Here is a 14,244-nt window from a genome sequence, read left to right on the forward strand (position 1 = left end):
ATTTCAACTTTTACTTAACATTCAGATGCTCGCTTTTAGACTTTCAATTCACACATTTTGTACTCCTAAATGAAGTTTTAATGTCCTAATAATTATTTTTTGAATAATTTTAAAATATTAAGAAAAAATAAACATAAGAGGTTACTTCATTTGCTTTCTTTTTTATTCTTTCAATGTTTGGTCTCATTTTAATAATGATAGAAACATGTTCATTGTAGTGTTATGTTACTCAAAAAATCTCAATTTTTTCAGATAAGAATTGAATTTGGCTCATAAAAGGAATTGAAATAAAATAATATTAATTAATTTGTAAATGTAACTATATATAATTTTTTTTTCCTAAATGGTTTACATTATTTTATGTGTAACACAATTAAAAATGAAATAAATAATTAAACTACAATGTACTTAATTAAACAAATAAGTAGTATATGGTAATTTATAGAGACTTGGCTTCCCTTCATTGAGGAAAGCCACCTTTGGACCATATGGATATCACAATTTAATATTTTTAATTTATACTTTTAAAATAAAAATATATAAATATTGTAAATTTTTTTAATAAATATGCTTATCAATTTGATAGTTTAGATTTAATATGGATGCTCTATATGTAATATTAAAAATTTAAATTGGCTTTTCAAATATCTAAATAGTACAAATATACTCTGAACAGAGCAGTAAATTTATTTAAAAAATTAATATTAAATTTGAACCATTCATATTAAACCTGGACTATCAAATTGATAAGCATGTTTATTAAACTTTTTTATACTTTTTATATATTTTTTATTTTAAAAATATAAATTAATAATATTAAATTTGGACTGTCCATATTAAATATGAATTGCCCAGATTTACCCCTCCCTCAGTGGAGGGGCAGGAGGCTTCCCTTATCGGAAGGAAGCCGACTCCAATTTATAGTGTCATTATTAAATGTTTTATAATAAGCATTAATTATATGATACTATCTCACTGATATAGGCAAAATAAACGGCATCCCTGAAGAATAATATTCTCAGAGATAATGTTAGTGCAATCCAATTTCTAACTCAAATAAGCTTAGAAAATTTTTAAGGTTGAGCTTGGGAAGATTGAATTTTTTTCACTCAACCTAAAAAAAAATAACAAGAAGATATATGACACATATTCATAATAAATATTAATTAATCTCTTAAAACTTAGTTCATTTTGCACTCAAAGACTACGTATATATTTGTTTGCATTGTTATGGATATTTTCTTGAAAAATTAAGAAGATTCATATTGTTATATTAAATTAAAATATAAATATAGCAAGAATGATGAAGCACACGGGACATAGTCAATTTAGTTGATAAAAAAGCATGTTGATTTATGAGATGAGGTGACAAAAGTTATATGAATTGTGAAACAAGTTGAAAATTTCTAGAGTCTTTCCATTGTTTAATTTGATCATTTTTTATGAAATTTGTCTAGTCTATTTCGATTTTAAACGGAAGGAATAGGGTATGAGATAAAAATTTAGTCCTTATCATTTTTTGTGATTGGACATGGGATGTGATTAAAAGTAGGGGTGGAGACAAGAGGACCAGCAGGTGTCATGGTCCCCTAACTGTTTAGTTTTGTTTCTTAGTAAAATGTTAAGTTATATATTTTTAGCCTCTAAATTTGCACATTATAGAAGCCTTAATATATTAGATGAAATTTTCGTAGTCATCTTTTACGCATTTATAGTCCAATTATTTCAATAGTTTGAAGATATATTTGTCATATGATCTACTTATTTTGAACTAGATAATGTTATAGTTGCTCTTAAAGCATTGATGTCATGTGATTTTACTTTTCTTTTATATTTGATGAAAGAAATTATGAACATTATTACTAATAAATGTTGTCAAGTGCTACAACAAAAATTTAAAGATATATTAAATGTTATGTGTTTGATATCTGCTATAAAATTACTTATTCAAAAGTTAAGAAGTTATTATTTAGATATGTTCTTCCAAAAAAATATTACTCTTTTTGTAATAATCAAGCTATTCAAGTTTATTATATAAATATTTTTACTAAATATGACATAAAATTACTTTTTAGATCTCTCATCGACATAAAGAATTTGTGATAATTAAACATCATTATAGTGTGGATATATTTATTTTACTATAATTATTAATTGAAAGAATTAAATATTAAATTCAACAAGCAAGTAATAGAGTTTTTTAGATTGAACAGAACTTTAAATTTCAATTATGCATTTAAATTATTAGGAAAATCACTCTAAGGTCTTATGGAAGCATTTAAAATACATTGAAGTCCCATGAGTTCATTAAATAGCTATCAAATTCCCAAGGACTTATGGGTAAATAAGTATGAAAATAAAATTATCAATTTGCCCTCCACCATTAAAAAGAAAATTTTGCTTGAATGCACATTTCATGAAACCCATGATCAATGATATTGAAGATTACTACATATCCATGATTGTTAATTACAGTGAGATAATTTTCACTTCCTCATATCCACAATTATCACCCTTATCTTCATCTAAGCGAGGTAGGAGTGTTTCATCCGCGACTGTAGGATTTCATCAATAAAAAAAACAATACAATAATTGTTGAGCAAGTAAATGATTTCTTGTGCGTTAATGATTTTATTATTGTTTAAGGGTAGAATAATGCTTTATGGGTATACCTGTGATTGTTTGGTTTGCATAGCTAATAGGTATGAAATAATCTGGTACAACATTGATATGTTAAAAAATATACTATATGAATGACTCTACATGTTATCAATGGTATATTCTCGTATTGTCAATATGCGATGGATAGTTGTCGATATACTATATCATGCAGGATGACCTGTAAGAATGCAAATACTACTGAAAAACATGTATTATGTTATTTACTTTCATATAGAGGGACATTTTATATATTATTCTCAAGCATATGATGCAAATTTGTTTGTTGAAAAATCTATATTGTACCTTATAAGACTGACTTGTGGCGCAGCATGACCTTCATAGGAAGAAGGTAGAATTCTTGTTATGGCTACTGAGTCATCGTGACAATGTGAAGGAGTACGAAGCCATATCTTTGTTAGAAAGATCCCAAGAAAGGAAGAAGAGAAAATAGAAGATTATTGATAGAACTTTAGGATATAACTATATTGATAATCATGTCCTTTTGTATAGTTAGCACATTTCATATAGTTAACTTAGACAATATTGTTATGAATGCTAATTACAAATTTGTAAATGTGGCAAATAGTTTGTTTTATTAATTAAATGTTGACAAGTGGCCAACTGTGATTGACAAGTAGTTTTCACTTTAATGATAAGCTATGCATTTATTATTGACTAGTATTGATATATTAGGTATTGTTATTTCCTTTTAAAAATCAACAATCTACAAGAACCTGTTGATTACTTGCCGTTGGCAATTAACAAGTGGTTATCACTATATTGACAAGCTATGTATTCATCATTGATAAATGCTAATACATTAGGTGCTGTTATTCCCTTTAAAAATCAACAAGTTATGAGAACATGTTGATTACTTGACATTAGCAATTGAGAAGTGGTTATCACTATATTGACAAGCTATGCATTCACTATCGACAAGTGTTGATACATTAAATGTTGTTATTCTCTTTAAAAATCAACCAGTTACAAGAACTTGTTGACTACTTACTATTAGCCATTAACTATAAGTTATCACTATATTAACAAGCTATGCATTTTTCATTGACAAGTGCTGATACATTAGGTGTAATAATTCCTTTAAAAATCAACCAGTTATAAGAACCTGTTGACTACTTGCAGTTGGCCATTGACTACAAGTTATCACTTCATTAATAAGCTATGCATTCTTTATTGACAAATGCTGATGTATTAGGTGTAATAAATAAAAAATAAATAAAAATAAATAAATTTTAGATACATCAACAAAAAAGTACACTTGTCTCTGATATTTTTTAGCATGGATTATAATTCTTGCAAGTCTTGAAGGTATGACCAGTCTCGTAGCATCTTGCATAATGATAAACTCTTTTGTTTTGGAATTGAGATTCCTTCTTTTACTTTTTTACCTACCCAAAGGTCTTATAGTCATTGGTGGCTTCAAGTAGGTTTGGGTTAATAAATTTGTCACCATCAATGCTTCTGGACATGGACAGTCATGTATAGCTACCGGCCTCATGCTGCTGGTATATATTTTTTGTTGAGCGGTAAACTTGTAACATTCATTTATAAAATTGTACATATTGCCATAAACTAGCTTGATTGCTGCACATGTATGTGCACAAAATATTTTACTCATTTGCCATGCTAAACGAGAGCATGTATGTGCTACTCATTTGATGATATCATTCTTGTCAGCTCTTCATACGTTATCCTTTCCTTTATTGTTCTTATTCTAATACGTCCCCAACATATTGTATATTTCTTTAGTCATCATTTTGAAAATGTCCCCTATATAGAAAAATGTAATATATGTTCTCCAGAAGAACTTGCCATCTTACAAGTCAACCTACACCACATACAACATATTGATAATTACACACAACATAATGACAACACACTCATTTACTATTGACGAGACACAGTATTGTTTTATAACAGAAATTTTTTAACAAAATAAACTTGCATTATATGCTTGGGAATAATATATAAAATGTTTCCCTATATGAAAAAAAATAACATAATACATGTTTTCTAGTAGTATTTGCATTTTTACAAGTCAGCCTCCATAATACAGTGTATTGACAACTATTCATAATATATTGACAACACAAGAATACACTATTAACAACATGTAGAGTTATTCGTATCAAATATTTTTTAACATGTCAATATTGCACCGGACTATTCCATACCTATTAGCCATACAAATCAAATGATCACAGATATACCCAGAAAGTATTATCATACCCTTAAACAATAATGAAATAATTAACGCACAAGAAATCATTTACCTGCTCAACAATCACTGTATTATTTTTTGTTAATGAAATCCTACAGTTACGGATGAAACACTCCCACCTCACTTAGATGAAGACAATGGTGGTAATCATGGATATGAGGAAGTAAAAATTACACTACTGTGATCAACAATCATAAATATCGCTGATCATGGGTTTCATGATATATGTATTCAAGCGAAATTTCCTTTTTAAGGGTAGCAGGCAAATTAATAATTTTATTTTCAAACTTATTTACCCTTAAGTCCCTAGAAATCTGACAGCTATTTGATGAATTCATGAAACTTCAACGTATTTTAAATGTTTCCATGGGACCTTAAAGGGATTTTTCTTAAATTATTTCATGCTCATGGGAAAGATGAAATCTTCATCAATTTAATGATAGTTTATATTGAGAGAAAAATTGCTAAAAAATTTATCATAGATATATTAATTAATTATTCTTATGTTATGAAAAATTGATAAGCGGAACTTAAAAAATGAAGGTATATATTCATTTTTGTTATATATATATATATGTAAAATCGAATATAAATATATACATTGAAATATTTATGCTATATTAGTGATATATATATATATATATATAGATTTAAATTTCTTTCAATTATCATATATGCTTTGTCATCTTGGTCCCCCTTGATAAAATTTTTTGGCTTTACTCTTGAGAGCTAGTAATTCAAGCCAAGCTCGATGAGCGAACTCGAATTAGCTCAAAAAAAGTTAAGGTCAGGGTCTGCTGTATTAGCTTTTTTAAAAGGATAGTATATCTCAAGCCTGATTCAAATAAGCCTGACTTGAATTGAGTTCGATTGATGAAATTTTCAACTCTATATGTATATAGAGTTGGTAATTTTGGCCAAACCCGACAAGCCAATCCGAATCTAATTAAAAAAGTTAAGCCCAACTTGAATTGAGCCCAACTCAAATAAGTCTGGCCCTCTCGAATTACTAGCTTTACCTTAAAACAATTCACTCTTGAATACCCATATTATCCACATCACTACTTATATTAAGTAGGTACGCTGTATTTAATCTTAGACTTTAATTTAAAAGGATAAAATAACCATAGAAGTTAAGAGATACATTTCAAAGTGTTTATACATGCTATATTGTGAATAAATTAGATAATAGTAAATCACAATTGACAAGTTCTTTTTTTGGTATAGTTATCTAATTGGGTTAAATTTAAGCTTTATTAGGTCCAATTGAGGATAATTTTTCCAAAGATATTTTATACATTCTCACATACTCAAACTTGAGACCTCATATTTAAACAGCTATATGACCCATTCTATTATGGATAATGCTTGTTTGTAACAAGTGGCAAATTTTAATATCCCAATTATATACTATATTATACAAAATTTACTATTTAATAATTGTATATATAAAATATTGTACAATATATTTATAAAAATAAAAAATATTCCGTTCTAGTAGAAGTTGAATTGAAAGTGTCATGCCCGTGAGAATCCCGTGAAATTCAACTTTTTTAAAATAAAAAAATATCAGCATTCGAGCTCAATCCTAATTAAGTTGAAGATCAAATCATCACGAGCTAACCCCTAGGACGGAATATGCCAGTGAAATTCAAATTCACACTTTAAGGTCACATCCAAGTAGTGCCAAATACCAAAATCACTGCTAATTAATTCTTTCTCTTATCATTTTCAGGCTAACGAACAGAATTATGAAGGGTTAACAAATTTATAAAATTAAATATACAAAATCTCATTATCACATGATGACTGGGGAATCAAGAAACATATAATTCATTAGTGATGTGAATTGTCTAACCATAGCCGCAACTTTTTCCTGTTTTAGTAATCTTCAAGTCAAAACTTAACACTGAATGGGACATTTGCTCCTTCTATTCGCCGACACCTCCATAACTCCATTACTTCACGCCCAAACCAAGTCTTTTCCACAGAGTCACCGTCATCAATTCATATTCATCGCCCCTCAATTTAGTTTTTAAGAAAATTATAAAGAGGAAAAATAATACGTTAAATTTGTCTGAGTAAATATCGTTTGGGGTTACTGAAATAAACTGTAGTGTTGGGGATATTTTACTTTTCTTTAAATAAATAACATATTCAAGAAAAACTAGATATCCTCGCTCGATATTTCACGGAGTTATTGAAAATATTTAGAGAGACCCCATTGATTTGCACACACTCCAAAACAGGTTATCCTTCACTTACAAATAATGCTAGTTTTGACTAATTATATATGTGTATGTACGTATAATTATACATGTGTATGTACGTATCTCACATATTTATATACTTAACTTTATATATTTAATATATTTTTATTTAATTAAATTAAAATATGTTAATTTTAATATGTTAATAATAAAAAATTTTATACATTAAATATTATATAAAAGATATATTTGTCTTAATTTAATTGAAAACAAGTACTTTAAGTATATAAAGTTAGGTATAAATTTTTTTTCTTTTTTAACTAAAACATGCTAACATGGGTAAGAATTTTTGTTAATTAAATAAGTAGTTGAAGATTTTTTTTTTATTCCATGGTTTTGTATCTTGAAAAACCAAGGGCCATCTTCTACTCCAACTAATCCAAACTCACAGAGACTGTTATTACTAATGACATTCTCATGTGTGTTTTAAGGATGTTTTTAATGTATTTATTTAATATAATTGTATATTTTAAGACTTGAACTTGAAACCTTAAAATAAGCTGATTCAATTTCTTTAACTAGTTAAATTAAACACCCTTGAGTCGCTAATCATGTCTTTCTATTAAGTATGATAAAATCTATATTCTTACGGCTGCAACTTTACATTCCACTATATATCGCCTCAAATTTTTGTCAGCATTTTGTAAACATATTTATTATTAATTACATAATGAGTTTTGTGCGTTATACAGTTTAAGATAAACCATATTTCAAATGACATTTAAATATTGTTTCATATAGAGATATACCGCCTCATATCCAAAATATAAATATTTTTTAATAATAATTCATATACTAATAAAATTTTTATTCCCATAAAAATATATATCATTTTTTTCTTTTTTACCCTTGGTTATGATTTATGATGAATGAGAAAAAGGTCATGAATTTACAGACAGGAATCCAATGAGAATTTAAATTAATAAATATAAGCAATAAAATGGAATTTTTTTTTGTCAAATACTAAGTTTATATTTTGAACCAAGAAGAGTAGGGAAAATGTTTATAGTTTGGACTTGGAGGAAATATATTTTAGAGAAAATTATATACAGGTCCTATTACGTAAGCTTATTTATAAATAAGTCTTGTAAAATTTAAAAATCAAAATCAAATCCCTCTGAACTTAAATGTATTTTAAAATTGAGATGTTAAGATAATATTATTCAAATGAGTATGTTGTTATTTTTCATATTAGAAAGGTGGTGATGAAAAATTAGGATGAGAGTATGCAATATGAATATAGGAGGGCAAAAGGAAGAGCAACAGTGAAGGCACTAGCACTTGAAGAGTTGAGAGTCTTTTATTATGGTGTTGATGAAAGATAAAATTTGATTTGTGATTTATTTATTTTTATATTTTAATTGTGAAGTTCTAGTTATTAATAAATGATAAACAATTTGATTTAACAATTGCTACTTGTAACATGTGAAGTTATATTTGCAAGTAAATAGTAAATAATTGAGAGTTCTTATAATGAACACAAAATTTGACTTGTGAACTAAAAAAATTTACTCACAAATTGTGAAATTACAACTATAAGTTTTTAATCGTAATTTTTACAATTTATTATTTAATTGATATATTTTTTAATAGGGATATTATAATCTTCACACTTTAATTTTAAATTATACTCATATTTTAAGAGATTTGGTTATAGTTTTTGAATTTCATGACTTTACTTTGTAAATAAGCCTATTTCACAGGACTTAAATGTAATTTTTCTTAAATTTTATATTAGCGTTAAAGTGCCTTTTTTCTTGTACTTTATTTCGAGAAGTGCTGGATATTTGTATTAATAAATTGGGCATTTTTCCTCCTAAATTATTTTTTAGAAGAGGGAGATTTTTACTCATCTAAAAAATAATTTAAGAAAAAGTTTCACCTATTAATATCGGGTATTCAATGTTCCTTGAAGAAAAGAAATTTTAGGATGCTCAGTGTTTTAAGAAAATTAATTCAAAGGCAAATTAACACCAAAAAAACATACTACATTAGCAAAAAATGATAGATTTAATGAATCACTAATAGAAATTTTAAAAGAAAAAATGTCCCACTTATTAATGTGAAATAGCTAGTATTCCTCTAAAAAAAATAGGAATAAAATGGACTTTCGCCCTTTATATTATACTAAGCGTGGGCGAGATATTATACATATTGATTATTAATTAATATTATATAAGATATAAAATTAAGTAATTAATGGCAACCATGGATACTACACGGAAGGGGGCGTTGACGTGTAAGAATTCTGTGGGCTCCTTCCTCCAACTGTCAAGGCTCTGTTCGTTGTCTATCTAATCCCCCGTGACTGAGATAAATCCAAACGGCGTTTGCGCGGGCTTTACAGTTACTGATCTCACTCCCTTTTCCATCTTCCTCACCACTTTCTTCTCTATCACTTCTCCCCCTGCATTTTGGATCGCTAGTTGATTTCTCTCCTCCTCTGAAGATTATTCCAAATGTACATATATGATATATGAGTCTGGCAGATGCTCGACGCAATTTTTGAAAGCTCTGGCCAAGTGATCCAAACACCAGTTTTCCGCATTCCTGGTTTATTTCATACCTTCTCTCTTGTTCTTCACGAGATTCTGAGTGGGTCTGAATTTGAGTGCATGTATGCTTGTCCTTTGGTTATACTTGTTGAAATGTGTGTTTTTATTAAGGTTTTTCGGGTTATTGTTGAGACTGAGAATTGGATTTGATGTTTTGACATGGCTGAATTGGTATGCTGATGGCAATTAGAGGCAGATCTTTCCGTCTTAGATGGGGAAGAAGGGTGGAGGCGGTTGGTTCTCGTCGGTGAAGAAAGTTTTCAAGTCTTCTCCTAAGGACTCGCCGGTGCCGGAGAGGAAGGTGATCGGTTTCTCTGTTCTTGTCTTTTTTGCTGTTCTTTTTATTTTTATTCTGAAATCGAAGTTCCGAAATTGCAATCTCATGATTATGCTATTCCATTTTCACCTTCGTTCATTAATTTGTTCAGTTTCTTCTGAAAACAGTCATAGTATGTATAGATACAACATCGAGTTCACAGGAATGAGAGAAATTTCTAGAGCTAAAAATACTGGCAGAACTTCAGAGATCAAGGGCTACGTTGTTGTTGCTCTTTGGGCCAGACAATGGCTCCGTTATCTTAATTTATTCTATGATAAGTCTACACATGAATCACCGATTAACATTAAAAGTCTCCTATTGCTAAAACTTTCATGTGTCATTTTGGGTAGAGTGTCTTGTAGAAGTTCTGGTTTCTGAATGAGTCAAGATTAATTTTATTAAAGATGAATGCAACGCGTTAATTACTAATTAAATAGATGTGTTTTAATAATTTAATATAATTTAATTATTATATTTTATTGTGTGTGTGTGTGTGTAAAAGAAATTGGCGGGTCACTTAACCGGAGTTCTGTATGTTTGCTGAATAAGTCATTTTCTCGCTTCCTCGAATTAGCAACCCAATCCAACCAACTTGAGCAAAATGAAAATTGCATATCTGGAGCATATAATGCAAAGTTAATAGGTATCATAAAAATCCTACCTTACATATTGAAGACTTGTCCCTTGTCCTCCTTCACAATTAGGGCTACGGCAAGTGAACAACATCCTGGATGCTGTTCTTGATTTTTTATGCACTGCCAAATAAAGTACGACCTGCCAGGCCATTTCTGAGGATGCTCAGGACCATGAACCCCTACGGTTTAATTATTATTTAGACATGGTCCCCCGTTCTGTCATGTGAATATATCAAATATCCATGTCACATATTGATAATTCCACCTAACCAAGCCCATCTTCCCTTTTATAGCGATCATGTTCACGTGCTCTCTATGTTAGATCCCCATCGTCATTGAACTCATTTGTTAAAGTTTTTGCTAGAATATTATTTCATATTTATCCTGAAAGCTGTTATAGCAATAATAGAAAAAGAAAAAAAATCAACTAAAAAAGCTGAGAGTTGACACTTTATGCATGATTCTGTCTAAAATGACGCTGTCTACTGATATTTTTGTACCTTGACCAGTAACAGTTTAAATAGTTTATTAGGCATTTTTCTTCTTCTTCAGTATTCCAAATGATTGCTAATTAGGTATGGGGCTGGATGTGCTTGATCTGTAGAAGGAAGATGAGGTGAAACGGCAACATGAAGCACCAGAGGTTGTGTTGTTTGAGCTTTTTCCTGCAGAGAGTTCTCCTGATGATATTACCAATGAGGAGAGTACCACGTCAACGCCTGTGACTGAAGATCGAAGACATGCCGTTGCTGTTGCGGCAGCAACTGCTGCAGCTGCTCAGGCAGCGGTGGCAGCTGCTCAGGCAGCGGCGAGAGTGGTTCATATGGCAGGTTATGGACGACAATCCGAGGAAGATAGAGCAGCAACACTCATTCAATCATACTACAGAGGCTACCTAGTAAGACCTCCCTGTCTTCCTCATGCAAACTCTGCTCTGCTAACAACTGCTTTCTTTAATGGGCAAACTTTATTAACTGTTCAAGATCATATCACATATCGTGGCTTATTTGGTATGAGTAATGATGTAATTATCGTGGCTTATTTCTGCATTTAATCGTTACATGTAATGATACATTGGCACTTTACCTGCAATAAGATGTTTGAAGTGTTGCTTTCAAGTTTTAACACTCTTGCAGAAAACAGAGTAGAGGAGTTTCCCAGCCTTAGTTGCCTATTTCCCATTAATGCAAATTCAGTGTCAATTAATAAAGTTAACGAAATGTATTCTAAATCTGGCAATCTTCCTAAATGATATTGATATTATATATTGAATTGATTGAATCATTTTGCAATCAATTTGGACTTCTTTCACTATACAAAATAAATTAATTATTGTCATTATATGTTTGTGGGTGTTAAATTGTGCAGGCTCGACGTGCACGGCGTGCTTTGAAGGGATTGGTGAGACTGCAAGCGCTTGTGAGAGGTCACAATGTAAGGAAGCAAGCACAAATGACAATGCGTTGTATGCAAGCGTTGGTGAGAGTGCAGGCCAGAGTCAGAGCTCGCAGACTCCAACTGACCCATGACAAGATTTACAAGAACGTGATGGAACATGATTTAGTGCCCATGAGCCCCTTATACAATGATGGTTGGAACGCTAGGCGTCACAGTTTCCAGAGAATCAATGAAAGTGACTTGTGGAAACATGAAGATGCAATGAAGAGGGAGAGGGCTCTTGCTCACGCTTTTAACTATCAGGTTCGTTACTTTTCTTTTTTGTGCTTGGTTCGTTGGTTTTGGTCTCCAGATTGTCAGTCTGAATAGTTTTAATCCTCAAAAATTATTTAGGGCTTGGATTAATATTTATTGCCCATGAACTTGGCAATGGCAATTGATAAAAACGCTTTTCTTGACTTTACTGAAGTGAAGACTGAATGTTTATATCCACACGCACAGCAGAGACTATATCAGGAATTGATATGAAAATATTTTACATTAAATAAGAAACTAATGGCGATAATTAAGGACACGATTTGCACTTGACAACGATCAAAAGATTGGTTGGAGAGAACATTTATGAAGTCAACTAGCCCTTTGATTGTGGATACATTGTTGCTGTATTTGTGATATTACTCATGTCAACAACAAACTTATTTTGACACATAATTATTTTATTTCAAGTGATTCAAAAATGCTATAATAGACTTTAGTGCGCTAAACTTAGCAATTTTCAAAGATAACATGTGCATTCACTAATTTGTCAGGACCAGGAGCAAATACGTACACGCAACAATTTTGTAAAATTATTCTGCATTTTTTCCTTTTATTACACAAGGAAATCCAATTTTTGAAACTTCTTAGCATTCTTCTCTGGCAAACCAATCACATATCTTGTCATTAGATTGTAGAAATATAATATGCAGTGTCCACTTAAAATTTAAAGTATTTATGTAGTTGGTCTAACTTGAATACCAAAAGTGATCGTATAATTAGGTACGAAACCACTTGTAAACGTGATTTTGACCACTTTTGTTTTATCTGCAGCAATGGAAACAGTGGCCACATGCGGGCCTGAATCCTGGTGATGAAGAAATGGGAACATATACCAGTGAGCTTGAACAAGCCAAGCAGGGTTGGAACTGGTTAGAACGTTGGATGTCCTCTCAAAAACATCAAGCGATGCCCTTGGGGCCGCCTGAAACCTCTTATCGCATGACCCAAGCTGTTACAACCACCACCACTGCAGATGACATGTCTGAGAAGACGGTGGAAATGGACATTGTTGCACCTCCGAACTCAAGCAACACCATCATGGGCCAAGGCCTTCTTCTTGATTCAAGTCCAATTCCCAATAGGCGGCCCCATGATCTGCAGCCCCTGGCCAACCCAAGTATACCGAGCTATATGGCTCCGACCCAGTCTGCAAAGGCCAAGGTAAGGGGTCAAGGCCCGGTCAAGCCGCGTGGCTCTTCTGTGCCACAGTGGAATTCTTCAACTAAGAAGAGCTCCGTTATTGAGTCGGGGTGTGACTCCCCTATCTCAGGTGGAGGAACGGCAAGTAATCTATTTATGAAGAGCCCAGGCCCAAAAATTAGTGGGGCCAGGCTACAGTCTAAACGGATCGCGGGAGGAAGCACAGACTATGCTGGTACGGAGGATTGGACACTGCCTCTGGGAGCACATGCTTGGGCATGATCTATAATAAGAATCGTCAAATATCAGGACAGGGTGGGTGCTCAATGCATTATATTTATGGAAATTTAATAATGTTCTTTGATGTTATGAACCAATGATAAATCAAACATTTGAAAAGGTATTTAGTTTAAATGTCTTGGGTTTATTCGTTTGTTTTCCATTTCTTTTTCAATAATTCAATATATTGTAGGATAATATTTTTTTTTTAATAAGATCCGTTAACCTCTATTTGTTTCATCCTAATTGTACAAATATTCCCTTGGTTTTTAGTATTCTATATTTTTATTTATTTTATAAGCATAATTTTATTTCATTTCTGACTTTCAATTTGATATATTTTTAATCCTATGCTATTATAACATTAAAATCAAATTTTTAATACAAGGCTGCATTTCTAAGCATGTTTACGTTCATTAGACACATGCAC

At 30.9% G+C, this 14,244-nt stretch overlaps 1 protein-coding gene across 5 annotated transcripts; it reads left to right on the plus strand.

Moving 5' to 3' along the window:
• Window positions 1–9,512: 9,512 nt before the first annotated feature.
• Window positions 9,513–13,949, plus strand: LOC129302053 (protein IQ-DOMAIN 21-like). Of its 5 annotated transcripts, none has more exons than XM_054940715.1 (5): window positions 9,513–9,787; window positions 9,916–10,026; window positions 11,284–11,577; window positions 12,048–12,380; window positions 13,167–13,949. In XM_054940715.1, exons 2-5 carry the CDS (start codon window positions 9,937–9,939, stop codon window positions 13,815–13,817), a joined length of 1,368 nt encoding a protein of 455 aa, XP_054796690.1. In that variant the 5' UTR covers window positions 9,513–9,787; window positions 9,916–9,936; the 3' UTR covers window positions 13,818–13,949. The 5 variants fall into 5 exon arrangements, with proteins under 5 accessions (XP_054796690.1, XP_054796692.1, XP_054796689.1 ...); XM_054940717.1 differs by having other exon boundaries at window positions 9,922–10,026; XM_054940714.1 differs by having other exon boundaries at window positions 9,513–9,723.
• Window positions 13,950–14,244: the final 295 nt, after the last annotated feature.

This window comes from Prosopis cineraria, unplaced genomic scaffold (assembly GCF_029017545.1).
Source record: "Prosopis cineraria cultivar Desert tree isolate PC_DT_omini unplaced genomic scaffold, ASM2901754v1 PC2, whole genome shotgun sequence".
NCBI classification, from domain to species: Eukaryota; Viridiplantae; Streptophyta; class Magnoliopsida; order Fabales; family Fabaceae; genus Prosopis; species Prosopis cineraria.